At 42.1% G+C, this 23,132-nt stretch overlaps 1 protein-coding gene across 3 annotated transcripts in view; it reads right to left on the reverse strand.

Annotated features, from left to right (window-relative positions):
* The window catches only part of SPIN1 (spindlin 1), a 94,925-nt gene that overhangs the window by 11,807 nt on the left and 59,986 nt on the right, over positions 1–23,132 (reverse strand). For all 3 annotated transcript variants that reach the window (XM_059656374.1, XM_059656375.1, XM_059656376.1), the window contains 2 exons: positions 13,836–13,884; positions 1–254 (listed from right to left, as the gene is read on the reverse strand). In XM_059656374.1, the coding sequence (XP_059512357.1) occupies positions 1–254; positions 13,836–13,884 (303 nt within the window). The remainder of the gene's footprint in view (positions 255–13,835; positions 13,885–23,132) is intronic.

The following is a 23,132-nucleotide window of genomic DNA, read 5'->3' on the forward strand; positions in this document are numbered from 1 at the left end:
CAACTCTATCAGGGAGGACTTCAAGCGCAGAAACTCTTTCATCTTTATTAAGTTCTAGTCCATAAACACAGTCAAATCCATCGTACTTTATAAGATACAAAGAAGGGTTTACAGGCACCTGGTCCAGAACGGTTCCTTTCCACTGGGTGACAGGGCCACTGCCCTCCTTCCACCCATGCTGAATCCTGCAGCCTACGATGTTCCGCCGAGGCTGGGATACGGGCTTGCTCGGCCCCACGCTGCTCCGGTGTTTTCTGTATTCACACATACACAGACACGTAAGGTATCAGCTCAAAGGTATGCACTACCGCACCCAACACAACTGCTGCTAGCTAGCATGCTCTCCCTAGACCACTGGACTGTGCTGGCTAACAGTGCCACTCAGGCAGTCCCACAGCCACGCAGTATGGCTCACGGGGGGCTCTTCTCTACCGCCATATGTGTCCACGGTGGGTTGGCAGTAGGAGCTTCTTGTGCACCCCAAGTGTGGACAGGCAGAAAAACTTCGACTACTCAGGGGCAACTCAAGCCCCAATATTAAACATCAGTTTTTCAGCCAAGTTTCCTAGTACAATCAACTCACAATTATCCCAGTTAATCAAAGAAAGAGGCACTTGTATATAGCATTACAGAATATAAGTGCATTTCTAGTAAACAAACAAACAAAAAAAGTATAGCGCTGGCCGGTGTAGTTCAGTTGGTTGGACATTGTCCCATAGACAGAGAGGTTGCTGGCTCTATTCCGGTCAGGGCACATGCCTGGGTTGAGGGCTCCATCGTGTGCGTGTGCGCGTGCGTGTGGTGGTGGTGGGGAGAGGGGAGCCTGCGCATGTAGGAGGCAGCCAATCAATGTTTCTCTCTCCCCCTTCCTCTCTTAAAAAATACTCAGTAAAAATTTAAAAACATAATAAAAAAGAAAATTAGAAAGAAATGTATAACTACTCATTTTCATCCATTCTAAAGCTCACATAATTTTGCACCCCCACCCCCCAGGCTTAAACAGTAAAAATAAACTAGACATTTAAGTTTATTCTTAAAACTGCATTTCAGATGGGCTTATATCCATGTATTATACCACCATTACTTCTCTAGAAAGCATATAAACACATTTGTCAAAAGTACTCACATATTAAAAATTATTGGGGCAACACCAAACTACATTCTTTATGGATTATTAAAAATTGAAAAATCTGCCGAAACCGGTTTGGCTCAGTGGATAGAGCGTCGGCCTGCGGACTGAAAGGTCCCAGGTTCGATTCTGGTCAAGGGCATGTGCCTGGGTTGCGGGCATATCCCCAGTGGGAGATGTGCAGGAGGCAGCTGATCGATGTTTCTCTCTCATCGATGTTTCTAACTCTCTATCTCTCTCCCTTCCTCTCTGTAAAAAATCAATAAAATATATTTTTTAAAAAAAATTGAAAAATCTACATACAATGTAGTAGATTTGTAGGAAAAACAACACCTGGCTCTTGTTACTAGGAAAAAAAATATTTGTTTCACCTAGATATCCAACAAAACTCAAAGGGGGCACGACTTGGCCTGAATACAAGCTGGCACCTGAATACAGTCTATGCAAAGAATGAGAAAATTTAGAGAGAAAAGAATTCCCCTCCCACACTTTTTAAAATATATGTTTTTATTGATTTTTAAAAAGGAGGGAACAGAGGGGGATAGAGAGAAATCCTGCACGCCCCCTACTGGGGATCGAGCCAAAACCCGGGCATGTGTCCTGACCAGGGAATTGAACCAGCAACTTCCTGGTTTGTGGGTCAGTGCTCAACCCCTGAGCCACACCAGCCAGGGCCCCTCCCACACTTTTAGGGCAAAAGCTCTTATTTGGTATATCATAAATAAAAGTTAGGAACAACTGGCATAAACACAAATACACTTTACAGAAACCAATTTATTATAGGCTGTAACATTTAAAACTACAATTATATATATTTTAAATAGACCAGTTTGGTAAATTTTAGTGTTTTATGAAACAGAAAAATAGGTTAGAGCAAACCATTAGAATTGCCTCGACCAGGCCTGTTTTACCTAAGCAAGACGGGACGGACGCCATTTAGAGGGCCCACAGAGGAAACTTCAACAGACGGAAAAAGGTTCCCAAGGTCCCATGCAGAGTGTGAGGAGACCAGGAAACAGCCGGGCCACCCCAGCCCTCAAGGCTCTGCAAACACCCAGCAAGCTGCCTTCCACGAAGGCAGAGCCTGCACTGAGGAGGCATTGCTGGGGACAACATCCTAAATGAGGAGGATGGGGCCACAGGAAAGGAGGTTCAGAAGCTGAGGGCAAGTCCCAAAGGAGGCAGCCCTCAAAAGGTCTGATCAAGGCTAATCAGAGGCTCAGTTTTCAAGCATGCCACAGGCAGAGGCAGACAGCTGCAGCTGACCTGGACCGTCTCACCCTCCCATGTACCGGAGAAAGGAGAGGGCTGTGACGGAACCAACACAGGGTGACACTGGAACAATCGGAACGATGCGCCAACAGGCCATGGAGGCAGACCCACACTATGCTCACAAGGAAGAGGAAACGACCCCCTAACATTAGGCACACACAGAGGCCATGAAAGAGGGCCTGATCACAGCAACAAGACAGCTACACCAGACACGAGGAGAACCAGGCACGGGTCAGGAAACAAGTAACACTTGAAAACTTCTCAGAAATGACTAAACTTGAGGAATATAAAAAGAAATAGACACTGTGGGGGCACATAAGGGAAATAGATGACGTAAAGATGAGGCAAAAAATGTAAGAATTCATAGATGGTGACAGGTATGAAATTTCAACTTCAATATTAACAGAATTACCCAAAACTAAAACCGAAGAAACAGAATACTGAAATAATTCAAAAAATTTTTCCTGAAATAAAAGATTTAAAAAGTACAAATGCACATAGAGCTACAGACACTAAGACATTCTAGTAAAGCAAATGCACCTTAAAGAAAACAACATTTCTTGGGCACCCAGGCAAAAGAATTACATGTGTAAGGTAAAGAAAATCAGAACGTGACAGCAACACTATCGGCCACAAGACAAGGGGATAAAAACTTTAGGTTCGCAGGAAAGAAAATGTAGCCAAAGATTTTATTATACGCCAAGAATTCTACACTGACCTCAAAAGTAAAAGGCCACAGACAAAGCTGTGAACGGGTAAGATTTTGGGGAACACTGATCTCACAGATGCTTCCTACAGAAGTCGCAGGACAGAGCTGGATACTCAAGAAACACTTGGGAAAGATTCAGCCTGGGGCCAATAGTGAGCTATGAATATATCTGACTGTAGAACAATCCTGGGAACTAGAGAACTAGAATAGTATGTAACTGTTATCTGCTCTGACACTAGAGTTCACACTACTCTAAAGGGGAGGAAAGAACTGTAGAGTAGAAACAGTTCCATGTAACCTGGAACAGACTCCCTGACATTCGACCGAGAGAAAGGGCAGAGACAAGGGCTAAATTCAATACTGTTCACGGAAGGAACCAACCTGTATCACCAGGAGGATAAGAAATAAATAGACTCTGCATGTAAACTTCCGTGGAAGAGAAGAAAAAAACAATGAAGTACTATCAAGTCTGTAAATTGAAAATATTAATACTCAAACAACAAAAGAAAGTAGAATTCAAGATCTTTTCATAATCCCTGGGAATGTGGCATTACATCCAACTGGCCCTCTGTGGAAAAAGCCTGGTGACAGTGACTACATTTCCTTTGGAATACAGGCATTTTATAGAGTATACTAGAGGCCTGTTGCACAAAGATTCATGCAATAGGCCTTCCTTTCCCCTGTCTGCTGGCACCGGTTTGCCTCCGGCACCCGGGGCCCAGGCCTTCGCTCTGGCCGAGTTCTGGCCGGAGCAGGCCCCGGAAACGTCAGGCCTCGCTGCTCCGCTGGTTCCGGGCCGTCAGGCTTTGCTCCACTGCTTCGAGCCTATGTATGCAAATTAACCGCCATCTTTGTTGGCAGCTAACTTGCATATCACGCTGATTATCCAATGGGAGGCGTAGCAAAGGTATGGTCAATTACCATGTGTGTCTATTATTAGATAGGATGTTTCATCAGAGACAACCAATTACCTATCTTTTGATCTTAGGCAAAAAGTCCTAGTGATCCATGCTGGGTACAGATCAAGCTTTCCTCACAGCCAAGTCAGAGGTGAGTTCCCGACCTCACAAAGGAAGGCATTCAGTCGTATGCACCATTATGCAATTCACTACCAAAACTGTAAGCAAACACAGCATCCTCACCAGTATGATGGGGAATGTTAATGTGCCACTTGGCTGAACCACAGTACTCAGGTTGCTCCTCTACTCCCCCCACCCCCCCGCCCTCCCCCGTTAAGGGACTTTTGTAGAAAAACAACATGTAAACCAGCAGACCCCTCCATAATACAGGTGGCCCATGTCCAATCAGTTGAAGGCATAAAAACTGTTCTCCCTGAAAAAAGCAATTCTGCCTTCCAACACTAGCTGCACATCAGCTCTTCTCCAGGCTCTAAGCACTCTCTCTGTGTACACACACGCATGCACACACCACTGGTTCTGTGCTTAGGAGAACACTGACTACAATCCAAAAGATATTCTATCCTAGACTCAGAGACATGAAATGTATGTTACCAGGCTTCTAAAAAAAAACCATATAAATTCAGAAAACAAACAAACAAAAACATATAAACTTAGTCCTGGCTGGTGTGGTTCAGTTGGTTGGAGCATTACCCCAAACAACAAAAGGTGGAGGGTTCAATTCCCAGTCAGGGCATATACCCAGGTTGTGGGTTCGATCGGGATGCATGCAGGAGGCAACCAATGTTCCTCTCTCACATTGTTGTTTCTCTCTCTCTCCAAAAAAAAAAAAAAATCAATAAAAAAACCACATCAATATAAACTTAGCCAAGTGAGGGCAGAAAAGTGCAACTGGCAAACTCAGAGCAACGGTTTCCAGTTCAGTTGCTCATCCTTTCTGCGCTTATTGGTGGCCTTCTCCTGTGCGGTTGGCTCTTGAAGAGGGACACAGACATTCCTTCAGTCACCACATTTCAGAACAAAAACCTTCTTCCCACTCACCTTCAAAATGGTCACAGGCTGTCTTTCCCTCTCTTCTGAACTGTACAGGAGACTAACATGGCTAGTGGGCATCTCTGTTCAAGTGGCTCCTGCATCCTTTCATTCTGATGACATGCAACCCTTTCTTTTGCACAGACTTTATTTCCTTACTTTCTCTAAGGGGATTTTAATTAATTTTTGCTGTGGTAAGTAATATGCCTGGGTCTGTTCCAACATGCTATTTTGTGTCTGCTTTCATTTCCTCATCCCTTTCTTCCTTTAATCTGTACAGTTAGAATGAGGTTTCTTTGCACCAAATAAACCTTATCTACAGCTCTTATTTCTAATCTTATAGCAATGACCTCTAACTTTCAAAAATATCAAATTTTTACTTACATTTTTCTACTAAAAACCTACAATTAAATCAAAACCTACACCAGTGATGGCGAACCTTTTGAGCTCAGCGTGTCAGCATTTTGAAAAACCCTAACTTAACTCTGGTGCCACGTCACATATTTGCAACCACAGTAAAACAAAGACTTATATTTTTGATATTTTATATATTTAAGTGCCATTTAACAAAGAAAAATCAACCAAAAAATGAGTTCGCGTGTCACCTCTGACACGTGTATCATAGGTTTGCCATCACTGACCTACACTTCCCCTTTCCCAAACCAAGCACGACTAAAAACAAACAAAAAAATTCTTAGTAAAAAAAAAAAAAAAAAAAAAAAGGAAAATTTAAAAAACCAAACACATTAGCTCACAGTAACATCAGCTGGCCACTTTTACCACATTGCAGAAATTTAGACTTTTGTTATTTTTCCTTTTACTACTATCTTAAGAACTTTTTAAACCATTGCCTTATTTAAAATAAACAAAAAAAGGATTGTTGTTCCTTTTTCCTTAATGTTTCCACATATTTTCTCCTATTTTGTCGTTCAATATATCCTCTGATGAATCAGATAGTGTTCATAAATGTAAACTCTATATTATTGCACGCATCAAAGTATTATTTTGCCCTCATCCCTGAATAACTTAGGTACACAAGTCAGGTTCCAAATCCTTTTCCCCTCAGCACTATTACTGGAAAAATTACTTTCATTTTCTTCTATTTCCCAGAGTCATAGACAACAGATGCCAATCTGATCCTCTGTCCTTTGACAATAACTTTTATCTCTTTGAGCTGCTTTTAGATTTTTCTTTGTTCCTGGATTCTGAACTACCACCAGAACTTGTGATGTGTTTATGTTTTTTAAACACTTTGAAAACATTTTTACTTATTTTTAGAGAGGGAGGGAGAGGGAGAGAGAAACATGATATGAGAGCAGGACATCAATCAGCTGCCTCCTACCGAGTAACAAGTGTACCTGACCAGGAATTGGAACAGCAACCCTTCGGTGCACGGGAGGACACTCAACCAACTTAGCCACACTGGCCAGGGCTTGTGATATGTTTTTAATGGTCCATCACTAGCACTTGGTCAATCTACAGAAATCTGTGCAAAATTATCTTCATTATTTATTTTCTTCTTCCACCCCCTTTTTGAAGCTCGTATTAGATGAATGAATGCTAGTACTTCCAGATCTATCCACTGTGACTGAACTTCCCTTTCATACTGTTCAAGAACTCCTCAGCAAGCCCTGGCTCAGTTGCTGTGGTTCAGTTGGTTGGCTATCGTCCTGTGCACTGCAAGGTTGTCAGTTCGATTCTCAGGGCCAGGGCACGTGCCTGATTGTGGGGCTTGATCCCCGGTAGGGGGTGTATAGGAGGCAGCCAATCTATGTTTCGCTATCACATCGATATTTCTCCCTCTCTCATTCACCCTTCCTCTCTCTCTAAAAAATTTGAAAAAACAAAAACACTCCTCAGCTCAATTTTTCTTGAATTAGTTAAAACAGATAGACTTGAAGTTCAGCCTGAATATCTTATATAGTATTTTTAATTTCTACAAATTGACTGTTTCCTTATCTAATTTTGAAGTTTGTTTTTTTAATGAACATGCCCCCGATCTCTAAGGATAATGTTCACTTCCTTTTCTGCTTTCCTCTATGAACTCTTGGTTGGCCTTCTGTGCGGCCTGGTACCACCTGAGTGGTGGTTTTTTTCACGCTGCTGACTTCTGGTTAGCTCTCCTGTTCTATGTATGACTTCCTGTCATGCTGCCAGTATTCCTTGGTAACTAATGACACCTGATGTGCATACTTAAAATGCAAGGCAAGATAAGAGTTGTATCTGTGGCTGTAGTATATGACTTCAGGACAAGTCGAGGTCTAGGCCTCAGAGCATTAAGTGCAGTTTCTGATGAAGCAGCCATGGTTCAGGTAGATATAGGGCAGCCAGGAGTGAGCAGAGACCCTAAGTCAGGGAGGTAAAGTGAGCACCTGCTGCGGGTTTCTCATCTAGAGTGACTCTGGAAGGCATGGCCAGCCTTTACTGTCTCTGTCCTGGGCAGTAAGGGTCTAGCGCAGTGGTTCTCAACCTTCTGGCCCTTTAAATACAGTTCCTCATGTTGTGACCCAACCATAAAATTATTTTCGTTGCTACTTCATAACTGGAATATTGCTACTGTTAGGAATCGTAATGTAAATATCTGATATGCAGGATAGTTTTAGGCGACCCCTGTGAAAGGGTCGTTCGCCCACCCAAGGGGTCGTGACCCACAGGTTGAGAACCGCTGGTCTAGCGCCAATACCCACTTTTTGGAGGTTTTCGTTTTCAACTCAGAAAGTGGCTGTGAGTTTCTCAGCTCTGCTTAGTTTTTCTATGAATCTGTCCCCGTTTGCGTTGTATCTTTCAGAAGTTTCTCAGTGTTCTGCTCTGCTGGTAAAATGACCTTTCTGTATTAGTAATAACAAAAACTGCAAATTTTGAGGAGTTAATTTAATGTAAATTACAGTGAGATATTATTATCTCTCTGCTCATTGAATAGATACAACCCTTTTGGTAAACAATTTGGCACTCTGCTGCCCTAGTGATTCAACATCTAGGAAATTTACCAAAAGAAAATAATGAATGAGCACCAAGATATAGCTAGTGATGTTTTGGGCAAGTGTTCACAATAGGGGAAACTGAAAATAAAAATGTTCAACAGGTCCAACTGATTCAATAAATAAGAGTGTATCTTTAAAATGAAATAACTACATAGCTAGTAAAATCATAGAAAAGGATTTAAAGACATTTAAATACCTACAAATGAAGAAAATGTGACCACATGAAAAACTTTATACACACAACTATCCATTCAGATATGTAGAAAAGACTTTTAAAAATAGGCATTCAATTATTAACAACTGCAATCCCTGGATAATGGCAAGAGTAAAATGTTCATACTAGAAAGTTAAAAATTATATATTAATCAAGTCCTTACATTTTATTTTAATTGCTAACTTAGATTTTTAAAGCAACAAAAAAAACTTTAATAAAAATTAAAGCTCACTTTAGTTGAAATGGTCTCTATAGAAGCAAACAATAGAACCTGTCAGACTACTGGAAGAAAGTGTGAAAAGAACACAAGCACCCTTTGGTCACCTCTAGACCGTGCAATCAAAGAGCAGCACAAGCAGATATGTGAGATTAAGGATTTAAAGTAACTTTTTCATTTAAAATGGGGGCTCCTTAAATATGGTGATTTTGATTTATGTTCCTCTTGATATATATATACTAGAGGACCAGTGCACATGTACCAGTGGGGTCCCTCAGCCTGGCCTGTGGCGATCGGCTGAAACCGGCTCTCCCGACATCCCCCAAGGGATCCCGGTTGCGAGAGGGCGGATCTCGGGTGACGAACCCGGAATCTTCCGGGCTCCCTCCTCTCTGGTTCCGGGTGCGTCACCGAAGAAACGCAGCTGCCAAGTGACCGCAGCTCCTGTGTTAAGTAAGCATTTGCCCCCTGGTGGTCAGTGTGTGTCATAGCTACTAGCCAATCACTCAGGCTTTTATATATATAGACTAGTGGCCCGGGGAACAAAATTCGTGCATGGAGGGGTGTCCCTCAGTTCGGCCTGGCCCCTCCCACCGCGGCTCCCAGTCCTGTCCGCCAGCAGCCCCACTCCTGCCACCGCTGCTCCCATGTGCTGACAGCGCCGGTCCCACCCACACTCGCTGATGGCGCGGAGCGATTTGGGCCGGTGCCAGCAGCAGGTGCAAGCGGTGGCTGCTGCCCCAATTGCCCCTCAGGAGCAGGGGGAGTTGGAGAAGCTCTCAGGGGCGAATGGGACCAGCAGCCACTGCTCGCACCTGCTGACGGCACCGAGCGATTGGGACTGATACCGGTGCCAGCAGCGGCTGTGAGCGGCAATTCTGTTGCCGGCAGCGGGTGCAAGAGGTGGATGCCAACCCCGACTGCCCCTCAGGAGCATGGGGAGGTGGAGAAGCCCTGATGGGCAATCGGAGCTGGCAGCCGCCTCTCGCACCTGCTGATGGCACCGAGTGATCAGGGGTGGCGTCAGGAGCCGGGAGCAGGTGTGAGTGGCAGCTCCAGAGCCGCCAGCAGCGGGCGATAGTGGGGCCGGTGTGGGCACCAGGTGCGAGCACTGGGCAGGACTGTGGCGCGCAGGAGCAAAGAATTTTCATTAACCACCAGAGGCTCACCCCGATGACAATGACCGCACCCCGCCTTGGTCTGGTGCCCCCACTCACCTGCTCCACCATTCCGCCATGGCCAATGCCCACCATGTTCCGTCCCCCCCCCCCCCCCCGCCCCGGTGTTCAGCACATGTCATAGCAACTGGTTGTTCCGCCGTTTGGTCTATTTGCATATTAGTGTTCAGCACATGTCATAGCAACCAGTTGTGTTCCGTCTATTTGCATATTAGGGTTTTATATGTAGAGATTATTGACACACTTGCCTTATTCTATTTAGTACTGTGATATAAAAGCAGTTCCCTTACTCTGTTCCAGCAGATTTCAGAAGAAAATATTGATTAAATCAAAACAATGGTCTTTTGCAAGATATACATCAGCAAGTAGAAGGGGAAAAAGCCTGCTTTTCTGATTATCTGTTGCTTGATAAAAATTCTACACTAATATTATCATTCCCAGCTTTGAGTGACAAATATAAAAACAGGAGAGAGAAAGAAGTCAAGTGTTCCATCCCAATCCTTATGGTTTCTCTCATTACTGGGTCTACACAGTGTACCTGAAAACACCTGAGTTGTCCAAGTGCCCCGAGGGTCTTCCACAGGGCTATTCACTTCCACTGGTGTGAACAACAGAGTATTCCCTTTCACTGGTATAACCAAGGTACTGCAAGTTGACTGAAAAGTATTACATGTTTTGACCAATTTAAACCTGTCAGCACAATGATTTAAACATTTGCTCTAACAGTTATCTAGTCTGTTTATGACTGAAATAACACATTTTTCAGAGATGAGACAACAAAACATGTTCGGGAAATATAGTGTGGTAATGAACATGAGTTCTAGAATCAGGCTGTCCTGACCTGAATCCCACTCAGTCACTTCTTAGTTGTATGACCTGGGACAAGTTACGGAGCCTCTATATGCACAGAGGGGCTCATGTTTCCAACTTGAGAGGGCTGCCATGAAAACTACAAGACACTATAGCAGGTACATGGGGAGGAGAAGTACAATGACAATCTTTGTCAATGACTAGTGTTATGTCTTGAAGAAAAACATTCCCTGGAAACAGAGGTCAAATTAGTGTACAAAAGTAACAGCTCCTGTCCATTTTCCAGATGTATGTTAGTAGCAAACAGACGAAAGCACCCAGTCATACTTTCCAACAGTGCCCTGAAATGGAAACTATCCACTATTCAAATTAGGGAAGAAACAGATTTATATTTGAAAGCTGAAACAAAGAACCTCTATAGCTAAATTCACCTTAGTCTCCCCAACTATAGTACTTTCCCTTCAGGATGTCCTTTCCATGCAAACGCTTTTCCCAAACAACCTCCTGGGAAGTCAGGCAAGGCTTGTCCCAAGCTTGTCCCGAAAATGTGGCGAGGAGTCTGGCCTGCAGGAAGGCACATGTAGCTTTGTTTCTATTTACTTTAAAAACAAAACAAAACCCAGCTACATAAGGTTTCTGGGTGCCCAGGCACTGCTCTAAGCACCTCAGACCCGATTCCCTGAACCCCCGGGCACCCACGGGACAGGAGCTGCTGTGCTCAGGACAATGACCGCTGCACTCCTCTGCTGTGCGTCCCTGGGACTCTCCCTCAAGCAAGCAGAAGCGCGTGCACAGGGGATTGCTCAGATGCCCTAGGCCAGTGGTTCTCAACCTTCCTAATGCCGCGACCCTTTAATATAGTTCCTCATGATTGAACATAATTAAAGCATAGTGATTAATCACAAAAACAACATGTAATTACATATGTGTTTTCCGATGGTCTTAGGCGACCCCTGTGAAAGGGTCGTTCGACCCCCAAAGGGGTCTCGACCCACAGGCTGAGAACCACTGCCCTATGCTAACATGTGCCACGAGACAGACCTGGCCGCCGGAGGAGGGCTGCAGTGTGGCAGGAAGGGGTGAGTGAGGCTCCAGCTCTGCTTTTCTACGAACATTTCATCTGCAGAAAGGACTCTGTGCTAAAGCTGAAAACCCATGACTCTAATCCAACACTGATTTTAACCATGAGTAAACGGAGCACCAGGCAGACAAAGCAGCCTGCTGAGCCCTCCACTGCGCAGCCCTGGTTCCCTCAGCAAAGCCCAGCTGCCGGCCAGCTTCGGAGCAGGGAGCTCGCCACCAGCATGGCCCCGCGTACCACTCCAAAGGCTACTATTAACTGCCACCACTGGCGAAATGGGGAATTTTATTTGGGTCCTTGTTTCTGTTATTTGCGTTGAGATTAGAAAGACAGGAAAATGTTAATGTTTTCTTACATTTTAACTTCTCCCTTTTGCTACAGAGTAGCCTGTTCAGGCTTCTTCTAGTCTGTGAGACAAGCACAGTTCCCCGTGTCACAGAACATGCAGGACTGAAGATCCTTTGAACTCGTACACATATGATTTGCAAATACTTAATAGTATATGTTAATTCCTTGTGCTTGAAGAGAAAAAGGTAACTAGTATATCAAAGCCATGAGTTAACAAACATAGCTTAGGATGAAGCAAATGAAAACTCTCACACAAAATGCATTCCTAACAGGCCAAGATCTCAGATCCATGAATGCCTGAAAACCTCTATCCAGAAATATGTAAAAATGGATAAAACAAAATATACATTACATTCTCAAAGGCATTTATTTTAACCTAAGTAGCAAAATCTGTTTTGCATGAACTGCTCTGGTCTTGCAAAGTTAATGTGTAGTTTCTTTTTATCCCCCACTGTATTTAAGTTTTTATCATCACCTTCTATTATGCCAAGAAATGGTTTACCATTTATGGTAATAATATGATGCTGAGTGGAGATATATTACACCAGTTATCAGATCACTGGATATGGCAGAGCCATGACAGTAATGGGAAATAAAATGAAATTTAGAAGAACTTTATCAAACCTCGGGGACACAAGAGCATACTTACCCTCACATTTTAACTTCCCAGGTCATTTCATGAACTGAATATCACAGACATTTACATTACATACTCACATGTTCATTTAAATGGACAGGTTTGCTTTAATCACCAATAATTACTGAAAGGAATTGTTTTTCATGCAAACCTTCCACAACAGCCCAGAGGCCTCTTGCCTTCTTCAACCACTATGGCAGTGACCAAAGGCATAAGCCTTTCAATAGGAATAATTTGGAAACAACTGCTATGAGAGGCTTCGGGGGTGCTGGGGTCATGGAATCTATGATTAAGACTTATACTATCGCCCTAACCAGTTTGGCTCAGCGGATAGAGCGTCGGCCTGAGGACTCAAGGGTCCCAGGTTCGATTCTGGTCAAGGGCATGTACCTTGGTTGCGGGCACATCCCCAGTGGGGAGTGTGCAGGAGGCAGCTGATCGATGTTTCCCTCTCATCGATGTTTCTAACTCTCTATCCCTCTCCCTTCCTCTCTGCAAAAAATCAATAAAACATATTAAAAAAAAAAAAGACTTATACTATCAGAACTGATTTGTTAGAGCAGTTTCCATGGTGTAGTAGCAGCCACCAGTAGTGATGGATACTTGTGAAATCTATTGAATATAATATAATACAGATGGATAGTATTTTTAAGATAATAGTATCCCAAATTTCTCCTTGGACATATTATATTACACACAAAAAACAATTTGAGGGAGAAAAAGTGGCTTCAGTCGTCTGGTACCTATAGAATTTAGGATTTATAACACATTTGTCACTAAAAATACATGGCTATTTAATTATCTTGCAACATGCAGATGCTTTCTCTAAATTATAAGCTCTTCATTCATCTGAAAATGTTATAAAGTAGTGAGTGTGCCAGGCAGTGTGCTAGCCAGGCCCTCAAGCATAAGCTATGGTTTCTGTAAAGCAGACCCAAGACCCAACCTGCAGGCCGAAAGTGCAGCCCTTCTATAAAGAGAGCGGGAGAGGCTCATGGCAGCCTGCCACGAGTGATGCCTCTACCACCAGTCCAGCTCCCATCACGCTGGAGGGGGAAGCAGAGCCCAGAGGCTTTTACAGGTTGGAAGGACAGGCCTAGGCACATGTAGGTTAGGCCAAGGCCAAGAGCGCGGTCAGGGGTATGACCCACTCCATGATTCAGCGTGCAGTAAGGTTATGTGAGGCTGGCTGCTGTGGGTCATGAAGACCTCCTATCTTCAGGGGAGAGGGCCTCACATGACTGACCTCATACCCCACGTAACCAAAGGTCACAGCCTGCTATTGAAAAGCAAGTTTCAGAATTGCTTACTTGTGGGATGTCCTTTTCTTCATCATGCTTGCAGATACACCGGCATGGCCTAAAAGAGAAGTGAGTATAAGTCAATGAAAATTGGATTAAAAAAAATAGTTCAACTGCAAGAAAAAAATTAACTTTGAAAACTATGACATAAAGCATGAAATAAAAATAAACTGTAGTTGGCCATTCATTTACTGAACTTCCAAAAAGGAGATGTAAGGGATTGAGAAGATAAAATGATGAACAACAAACAGTTCATCTCCCCAAATTAGCCATAAAACACAAAACCAAAATCATGTTGGCAAGAAAATAAAATCAAATTACAGTGACAATCCAACCCGAAGTACTAAAAGTTACAGAATTTGTCTTCCTGCCATACAACAACTAAAAATCAGGACAGAAGATATGAAACACCTGGACCCAGATATTGAAAGAATATAGGACCCGAGAGCAGAAAGCCAGGCAGAGTCCCACACCAAGCTGTGGTACATCTACATGATGGAATACTATGCTGCTCTAAAAAGGAAGGAACTCCTACCATTTGCAACGGCATGGATGGAACTGGAGAGCATTATGCTAAGTGAAATAAGCCAGTCAATGAAGGAAAAATACCACATGATCTCACTCATTCATGGATAATAGAGACCAGTATAAACTTTTGAACAGTAATAGATACAGAGGCAGAGCTGCCTCAAACAGATTGTCAAACTGCAGCGGGAAGGCCGGGGAAAGTTGGAGGGCAGGAGGGAGGGGTATAAGAGATCAACCGAAGGACTTGTATGCATGCATATATGCATAACCAATGGACATGGGACGCTGGGGGGTGGGGGAGGCCAGGGGATAGTCAAGGGCGGGGGGGGGGGGGGGGGGGAAAGACACATATGTAATACCCTTTGTAATACTTTAAGCAATAAAAAAATGAATAAATAAATAAAAAATATTCTGAATTTTAAAAAATGAAAACACAATCTATCCAATATGTGGAATACAGCAAAAGCAGTACTTACTATATAGATAAAAATTTACACTACTTGGTAAGTATCAGCAATACAAATAAAACAAAGGGCTTTTCACCATAAACTCAGAACAGCGGTTCCCCTAGGTGGAGGAAGAAGGCTTCCGAGTTATTTTTCTCCTTGACTTAGATTAAGGTGACGATTTGTAAACAAAAATTTCTGTACTACTGTTATATTTACAACTTTAAAAAGATAACTGAAAAAGAAGATAGATGGCCAATTGGTCTGTGTAAGACTGTCTGTTTTAATTCACAGATAAGGATGGTGAGCCTTGACCATGAGCTGAGAGAGCCATGCTCACCCACTTTCACCCTGCATGTCTTCATGCATGCAAAGAAGTGGGCAGCCCAGGGGCGAAGATAAGACACAGAATGGATGGAGGGCCAATCTACCTGAAGCATCCCTGGATCACCTCGGGGTGTCAGCAGGTAAGAATGAGGAGATAACAAATGCAAAAGCAAGTTCTACTACCACTGCACCAGGCATCAGGATCCTTTCCCTCCCTTCCCATGCTGAACATACAAGGAAAGGGCAGCTGACTTTAGCATTTGGTGTGCCCCCAACGTAATAAACACATCCTTGTCCCTGAATCCTACAAAGCTTATCCTGGCCCCACACATCCCCACAAGGTTGACCTTCCCATTTACAGGAGTAGCATGGCAGAAACAATTTTCTATTGACCACTCAAGAAAAAGGTAAGCCATTCATAATTCATTCTTAATTCTTAGGTATGAATGGACAATGATCAACAGTCACATAACCTCAGTGGTAGAACTGAGAAAGATGGAAACCAGTAGCACCACTGTTCACAAAATGGTCCAAGAACTACAAAGATGAATGAAAGGATCGGTATTCTCAAGGAACTGAAGATACTACAGTCATAAATGGGAACAAGAGGCTATGAAAAGGGAAAACAAAAGTTCTTGAAATCAAAAAGAACAGAGAGAACTTCTTGTTTCCAGTACAGTATGTTAAGAACTTGGAAGTCGTTACTCTGTCCTAACAAGAGCTGAACAAGCTGAAAAATCAACAACTCTTCATAGGTTGGCCAAAGAAGTGAGGTCACAGAGCAAACTGCTGACCCAAAACTAGAGAAACAGACAAGCAAATACACAGATCAGGGGTCCTCTAACTTTTTAAACAGGGGGCCAGTTCACTGTCCCTCAGATTGTTGGAGGGCTGGACTATAGTTTAAAAAAACTATGAACAAATTGCTATGCACACTGCACATATCTTATTTTGAAGTAAAAAAACAAAACGGAAACAAATACAATATTTGTATTTGCATGCGGCCCGCGGGCCGTAGTTTGAGGACCCCTGACACAGATTCACAACTCATTCAGAAGAGCCTCCAGGAAACCAGTGCTGGGGGAGGAAATCCCAAAAAGTAATTGACCAACCGCTGGAGGCTCAGTGTATAAGTCTAAGAGGTAAAAACTCCAGAGAAATACAGTCACGGGAGAGTTTTATCTCCAGGATCTCACTATCAGGTTCTCACAGTGAAGATCACTGAAAAATCCCCTCCTGCTTCCAGCAGAGGGAGGGGAAAAGTACCCCCTTTGAAATATACCATAACATTCTGTTCTAAACTGGGCCTGCCCTCAAAAGAAACTATTTTATCACAGCCTAACTGAGCTGAGGACAGGTAAATACCCAGCTCTCTAGCCCCCATGCAGTCCTGTCTCACATAAGGGGGAGGATACAGAGAAGCACTTGTGAAGGTCACAGCCCAGTGATAGACTCACTGAAAGACAGAGACCTAATCACAGCATTACAGAATGTATCTCTTCCCCCTTCCCTTACACCTCACCACCACCTCACTAAAGGCCCATTCACTGGAGTTCCTTTACCCAGTACATCATGTCTGGCTTACAAAAAATTGTTAGGCATATTAAAAGGCAAAAGGCACAATTTGAAGAGACAGAGCAGGAATCTGAAGCAGGCTTAGATATGGCAAAGTTGGAATTATCAGACTAGAAATTTAACGCAACTATGAATAATATGGTAAAGGCTCCAATGAAAAGGTAGACAGCATGAAGAAAAGGAGATAAAGATCATACAAAAAATCAAAAGGACATGGTAGAGATCAAAAGCATCTAACAAAAATGAAGAATGTCTTTGATAGATTCGATCCCCAGTAGGGGGCATGCAAGAGGTAGCCAATCAATGTTTATCCCCAATGGATGTTTCTACCTCTCTATTTCTCTCCCTTCCTCTATCTCTAAAATCAATTTAAAACATACACACAAACAAAAGCCCTGGCTCAGTGGTGGCTGGAGTGCCATCCCATGAACCAAAGGGTTGTGCAGTTGTAAGGTATTTGCTGAATAGGGTATGCTGAGTTCACAGGTAGAATGCTTTGTGGGGTTTTTTTCAGCAGCACCTTAAAGATTTAGTGCACTGTTTTCTGGCTTACCTGGTTTCTGACAACAAATCTGGAATTAGTATTTTCTGTTTCTCTATTTTTAGTATCTATTATTCTTCGACTGCTTTAAAAATACTTTATCAATGGTTTTCAGAAATTTGATTAGGATGTGCCTTGGCATGGTTTTTCTTGTGTTTTTTTTTTTTATCTTCCTTTGGTTATGTTGATCTTGTAAGGTGTATGGTTGTATACTTACCACATCTGGAAAATTTCTGCGGTTATATGTTTCAGATTTGTTTTTTCGTTTATGCCTCTGTCCTCTCTTTCGTGAAATCCAGTTTCATTTACGTTATGTATCCAAAAGATCACTGAGGCTATTCATTTTCCCAGTTCTTTTTTGTTGTTGTTGGTGGTGGTGTTGTTCCATCTTGGATACTTTTTATCCATGGAGTCTAATCTGCTATTAATCACATTTAGTAATTTTTAAAAAATTTCAGATCATGTATTTTTCTTGTGGATTCAAGTTCAGTCAGGGCATATGCCCAGGTTTTGGGTTCTATCCCATTTGGGACCTGTACAAGAGGTGGCTGGTTTATGTTTCTCTCTCAAATAAATATTTCTCTCTCTTTCCCTCTTCCTACCCCTCTCTTTAGAATCAATGAAAAAATATACATATATACACGGAAGAAAAAAATTGCGACAAAGGGCAACACTTAGTAAAAGCATTGGATTAGCCAATTACAAACCTAGTACAAAGGTTGAAAGGCAAAAGGAGGGAGGAAACCAAGATGGCAGCATAGATAAATGTGATACTCACATACTCCCACAACCACATCAAAATTACAACTAAAATACAGAACAAGCATCATTCAGAATCACCTGAAATCTAGCTGGAAGGAAGTCCTACAACTAGAGAAATAAAGAAAGCACACTGAGTGGTAGGAGGGGTGGAGGCATGATGTTCTTTTAATCAGGAAGCTATCTTGGCTACGGAGGCCTCCTGTGAGGAACAAGGGGTCCCAGCCCCACACCAGACACCCAGCCCAGGGACTCAGTGCAGGGAAGAAAAGTCCCTGTAACTTCAAGATGTAAAAACCAGCAGGGATTGTGACTGAGTGACACGGAGGCTGACAGCATCCCTCCCAGCAGTTCCTCTTAAAGGGCCAGTGCAAGGACTTAGACTCACTCCCTCTGAGCTCCAGCACTGGGGCAGCAGCCTGAAAAGATCCAGGAATATACTTGGAGGAACTAAATTGTCTGACATCAGGGCAAGAACTTGGGGGCAGCTACCTCCCAGACAAAAGTGCTCGCAGAAGTCATTGCTCCTATACTGAGACCTCCCCTGCCAAGAGCTGACTGACAGGCACCATATGTGTCTCCATCAACCTGGCTCACACTATTGGCCCTGCCTTGGTGATTTGACCCCCGACCCCCACCCCAATCTGCTTGCAGCAGCTTTTTCATATGAATGTCCTGTCCTGGCTCAGGCTTCAGACTTTGCTAAAATCTCTCAAACAAGCTGCAGCTGGTGTCAGCGTGTCCCAAACCTATCAATAAAAGGCCCAAGATCTAGCACTAGCACCAGCCTGCCTTGCTTTACAACTGGGCCTCGGCTGGGCACTTCTAAACCTGATACAGACAGAAGGGAGCTGCAGATCTCTCTGTAGTTCCTGCCAGGTGGCTAACTTCAGACCACACCATATTACAACTCTACACATCCACAAGTGACACACTCAAGGGGCAGACTCAGTGAGCACCAAAGCCCGACTGAAGCAAATCCTACTCCTTAGGGGTATCTCCTGCACAGCTGCTCTTCCACTGTATTCCCAGCTGGTCCTCACAGCCAATGGGCCCGGAAGTCAATTCCTCCCAGTGACACCAACAGCAATCAAGGCTCAATTACAACAAGACAGTGCCCACAGCCCACAAAGAGGCACACATAGAGTTCCCAGCTCAGATGAGGAGAGGCTGAGCCACTGGGCTCTATAGGACACCTAGTACACAAGGCCACTCTACCAAGTCCAGGAGATATAGCAGCTCCACTTAATACATAGAAACATACACAGAGAAGTAGGCAAAATGCAGAAACAAAGAAACATGTCCCAAAGGAAAGAACATAAGAAGTCTCCAGAAAAAGAACTAAATGAAATGGAAGCAAGCAAACTATTAGATACAAAGTTCAAAACTATGATTATAAGGATGCTCAAGGAGCTTACTAGTAATGAGAGCTTCAAGGGACTTAGTGAGACTTTCAAGGATCTTAATGAGAATGTCAAAGACATGAAAAAGGACCAGTCAGAAATTAAGCATGTACTAACTGATACAAAGAATTACTTACAGGGATGCAACAGTAGAGTAGAGGATTTCAAGAATCAAATCAACAATTTGGAATATGAGGAAGCACAAAACACCTAATCCAAAGAGCAAAAAGAAAAAAGAACCCAAAAATATAGTGTAAGGAGCCACCTGGACAACTTTAAGCATACCAACATTAGCATTATCGGGGTACCAGAAAGAGGAGAAAGAGAACAAGATATTGAAAACCTATTTGAAGAAATAATGACAGAAAACTTCCCCTACCTGTTGAAAGAAAAAGACTTGCAAGTCCAGGAAGCAAAGAACCAAAAAAGAGGAAACCAAGGAGGTGCCAAGACACATCATAATTAAAATGCCAAAGGCTAAAGACAAAGAGAGAATCTTAAAAGCAGCAAGAGAAAAGCAGCTAGTTACCTACACAGAAGCACCCATAGGACTGTCAGCTAATTTCTGAACAGAAACAATGCAGGCCAAAAGGGAATGGCAAGAAATATTCAAAGTGATAAAAAGCAAGAACTTAGAACAAAGATTACTCAACCCAGCAAAGCTATCATTTAGAATTAAAGGTCAGATAAAGATATTCTCAGAAAAGAAAAAGCTAAAGGTGTTCATTACCACCAAACCATTATTACATGAAATGTTGAAGGGTATTCGTAAGAAAAAGAAGGATAAAAAATATGAACAATAAAATGGCAATAAATACATATCTATCAACAATTGAACTTAAAAATCAAAAAACCGCCGAAACCGGTTTGGCTCAGTGGATAGAGCGTCGGCCTGCGGACTGAAGGGTCCCAGGTTCGATTCTGGTCAAGGGCATGTACCTGGGTTGCGGGCACATCCTCAGTAGGAGATGTGCAGGAGGCAGCTGATCGATGTTTCTCTCTCATTGATGTTTCTGACTCTCTATCTCTCTCCCTTCCTCTCTGTAAAAAATCAGTAAAATATATATTTTTTAAAAAATCAAAAAACCAAAACAAAACAAAACCGAACAAGGAATCTAATGAACAAAATAAACTGACAAATAAAAGAGAACCAGAAATGCCCTAGCCATTTGGCTCGGTGGATAGAGCGTCAGCCTGAGACTAAAGGGTCCCAGGTTAGATTCTGGTCAAGGGCACGTGCTGGGGTTGCTGGCTTGATCACCAGTAGGGGACGTGTAGGAGGCAGCCAATCAAAGATTCCCTCTCATCATTAATGTTTCTATCTCTCTCTCCTTCTCCCCTCTCTGAAATCAATAAAAATATATTTAAAAAAAAAATAGAACCAGAAGCATGAAAACATGGAACAGATTGAGGAATCTCAGAGGGAAGGTGGGTGGGAGGAGGAGGATAGAGATTAACCAAAGAATTTATATGCATATGTGCATTACCCATGGACACAGACAATAGGGCAGTGAAGGCCTGCAGTGGGGTGGGAACCAGGTAGAGGAGGAGGTAATGTGTGTGTGTGTGTGTGGCGGGGGGGGGGGGGGGGGGGGGGGGCATCTGTAATACTCTCAACAATAAAGATTTAAAAAAGGAAAGATAAAAGTTGGAAGACGATGGGTAATTTCAACAATAAATAAAGGGATATACATAAGCACACAGAAAGTAAGTAAAAATAGTGTCAAAAACATAAACATATAAAGAGTGAATAAAATTGTATTGATTTTAGAATGTTTTCAAACATAGCTGAGTATATATGAAGCATATGGTAACCACAATCTAAAATTCTGTAAGGATATACAAAAGAAATAGAAAAGAATCCAAAAGCAACACTACAGAAAGTCACATACATACAAGAGAGTAAGAGAATAAGAAAAAGAAAGAGAACTACAAAAACAATCAGAAAACAATAAAATGGCAATAACCATTTTAAGTGTAAATGGATTAAATGCTCCAATCAAAAGACATAGAGTGGCTGGATAGGCTGAAAAAAACCCAACAAACAAGACATGTATATACGCTGTCTACAAGAGATCCTCTTCAGATCAAAAGTCACACACAGGCTGAATGAAAGTAAAAATTATATTGCATAAAAACAGAAATGAAAAAATAAGCTGGAGTAACTACTGATTTCAGACAAAATGGACTTTAAAACAAAGGCTATAACAAGGGACAAAAAAGGACATTTCATAATGATAAAGAGATCAATCCAACAATTTAACTCTTGTAAACATCTGCATACCCAATATAGGAGCACAAATACATAAAGCAATTATTAATGGACAGAAAGGAGGAGATTGACAGAAATATAATAATAATAGGGGACTTCTCCATTGATATCAATAAATACTTCATCAAGAAAATCAACAAGGAAACAGTGGCCTTAAATGACATATTAGGCCAAATGGATTTAACTGATATATTTAGGACATTTCACCCAAAAGCAAAACATATATTCTTTTCAAGTGCACATGGAACATTTTCCAGGACAGACCACATATTTGGCTACAAAACAAGTCTCAATAAATTCGGAGACTGACGTCACATCAAGCACATTCTTTCATGACAATGGTATGAAACTAGAAATCCATTACAAGAAGAAAACTAAAAACACAATGACCCCAAAATCAATGGGATACAGCCAAAGAGTCCTGAGAAGGAAATTTATAGTAATACAAGCCTACCTCAAGAAACAAGAAAAATCTCAAATATTCTATCTAAACTTTCACCTAAAGGAGCTAGACAAAGAACTTTAAAACCTAAAAGTGAGTAGAAGGAACGAAATAATAATTTTAGAGTAGAAGTAAATGCAATAGTTTAAATAAACAAACAAAACAAAACAAGGTCAAGGAAACCAAGAGCAGGTTCTTTGAAAAGATGAACAGCATTGATATACCTTTAGCCAAACTCATCCAGAAAAAAAGAGAGGGGGACCCAAATAAGTAAAATCAGAAATGAAAAAAAAGTGACAATAAACATCACAAAAAAGCAAAGGATTATAAGGTAATACTAGACACAATTCTATGCAAATTAACCGCCATCTTTGTTGGGTTAATTTGCATACTCTCCTGATTGGCTGGTGAGCATAGCAGAGGGATGGTCAATTTACATGTTTGTCTATTATTAGATAAGATATTATAAGTCTACAGTAATCGAAACAGCATGGTATTGGCATAAAAACAGACACATAGATCAATGGAACAGAATAGCCCAGAAATAAACCCACACTTATATGGTCAGTAATCTATGGCAATGGAGGCAAGAAAATACAATGGCGATAAGATTAGTCTCTCCAACAAATGATACTGGGAAAACTGGACAGATAAGTGCAAAAAAAAAAAAAAAGAAACTAGATCACTTTCTTACAACCTATACAAGGATAAACTAAAAATGGATTAAAGACTTCAATGTAATACCTGAAATCATAGGACTCCTTGAAGAAAGCATAGGCAGTAACTCTTTGCCATCGCTCTTTGCAGTATTTTTTTTAAATATGTTTCCTCAGGCAAGAAAAACAAAAGAAAAAATAAACTAAAAATGTTTTTGCAGATCAAAGGAAACCATTAACAAAACAAAAGACAACCCACTAAATGGGAAAGGAACTTATTCATAAGTGATACATCCAATATGGAGTTAATCCCCAAATATACACCTGAGCACCAAAAAACAAAAACAAACAAAACAG

Source organism: Myotis daubentonii, chromosome 11 (genome assembly GCF_963259705.1).
Source record: "Myotis daubentonii chromosome 11, mMyoDau2.1, whole genome shotgun sequence".
Lineage (NCBI taxonomy): Eukaryota > Metazoa > Chordata > Mammalia > Chiroptera > Vespertilionidae > Myotis > Myotis daubentonii.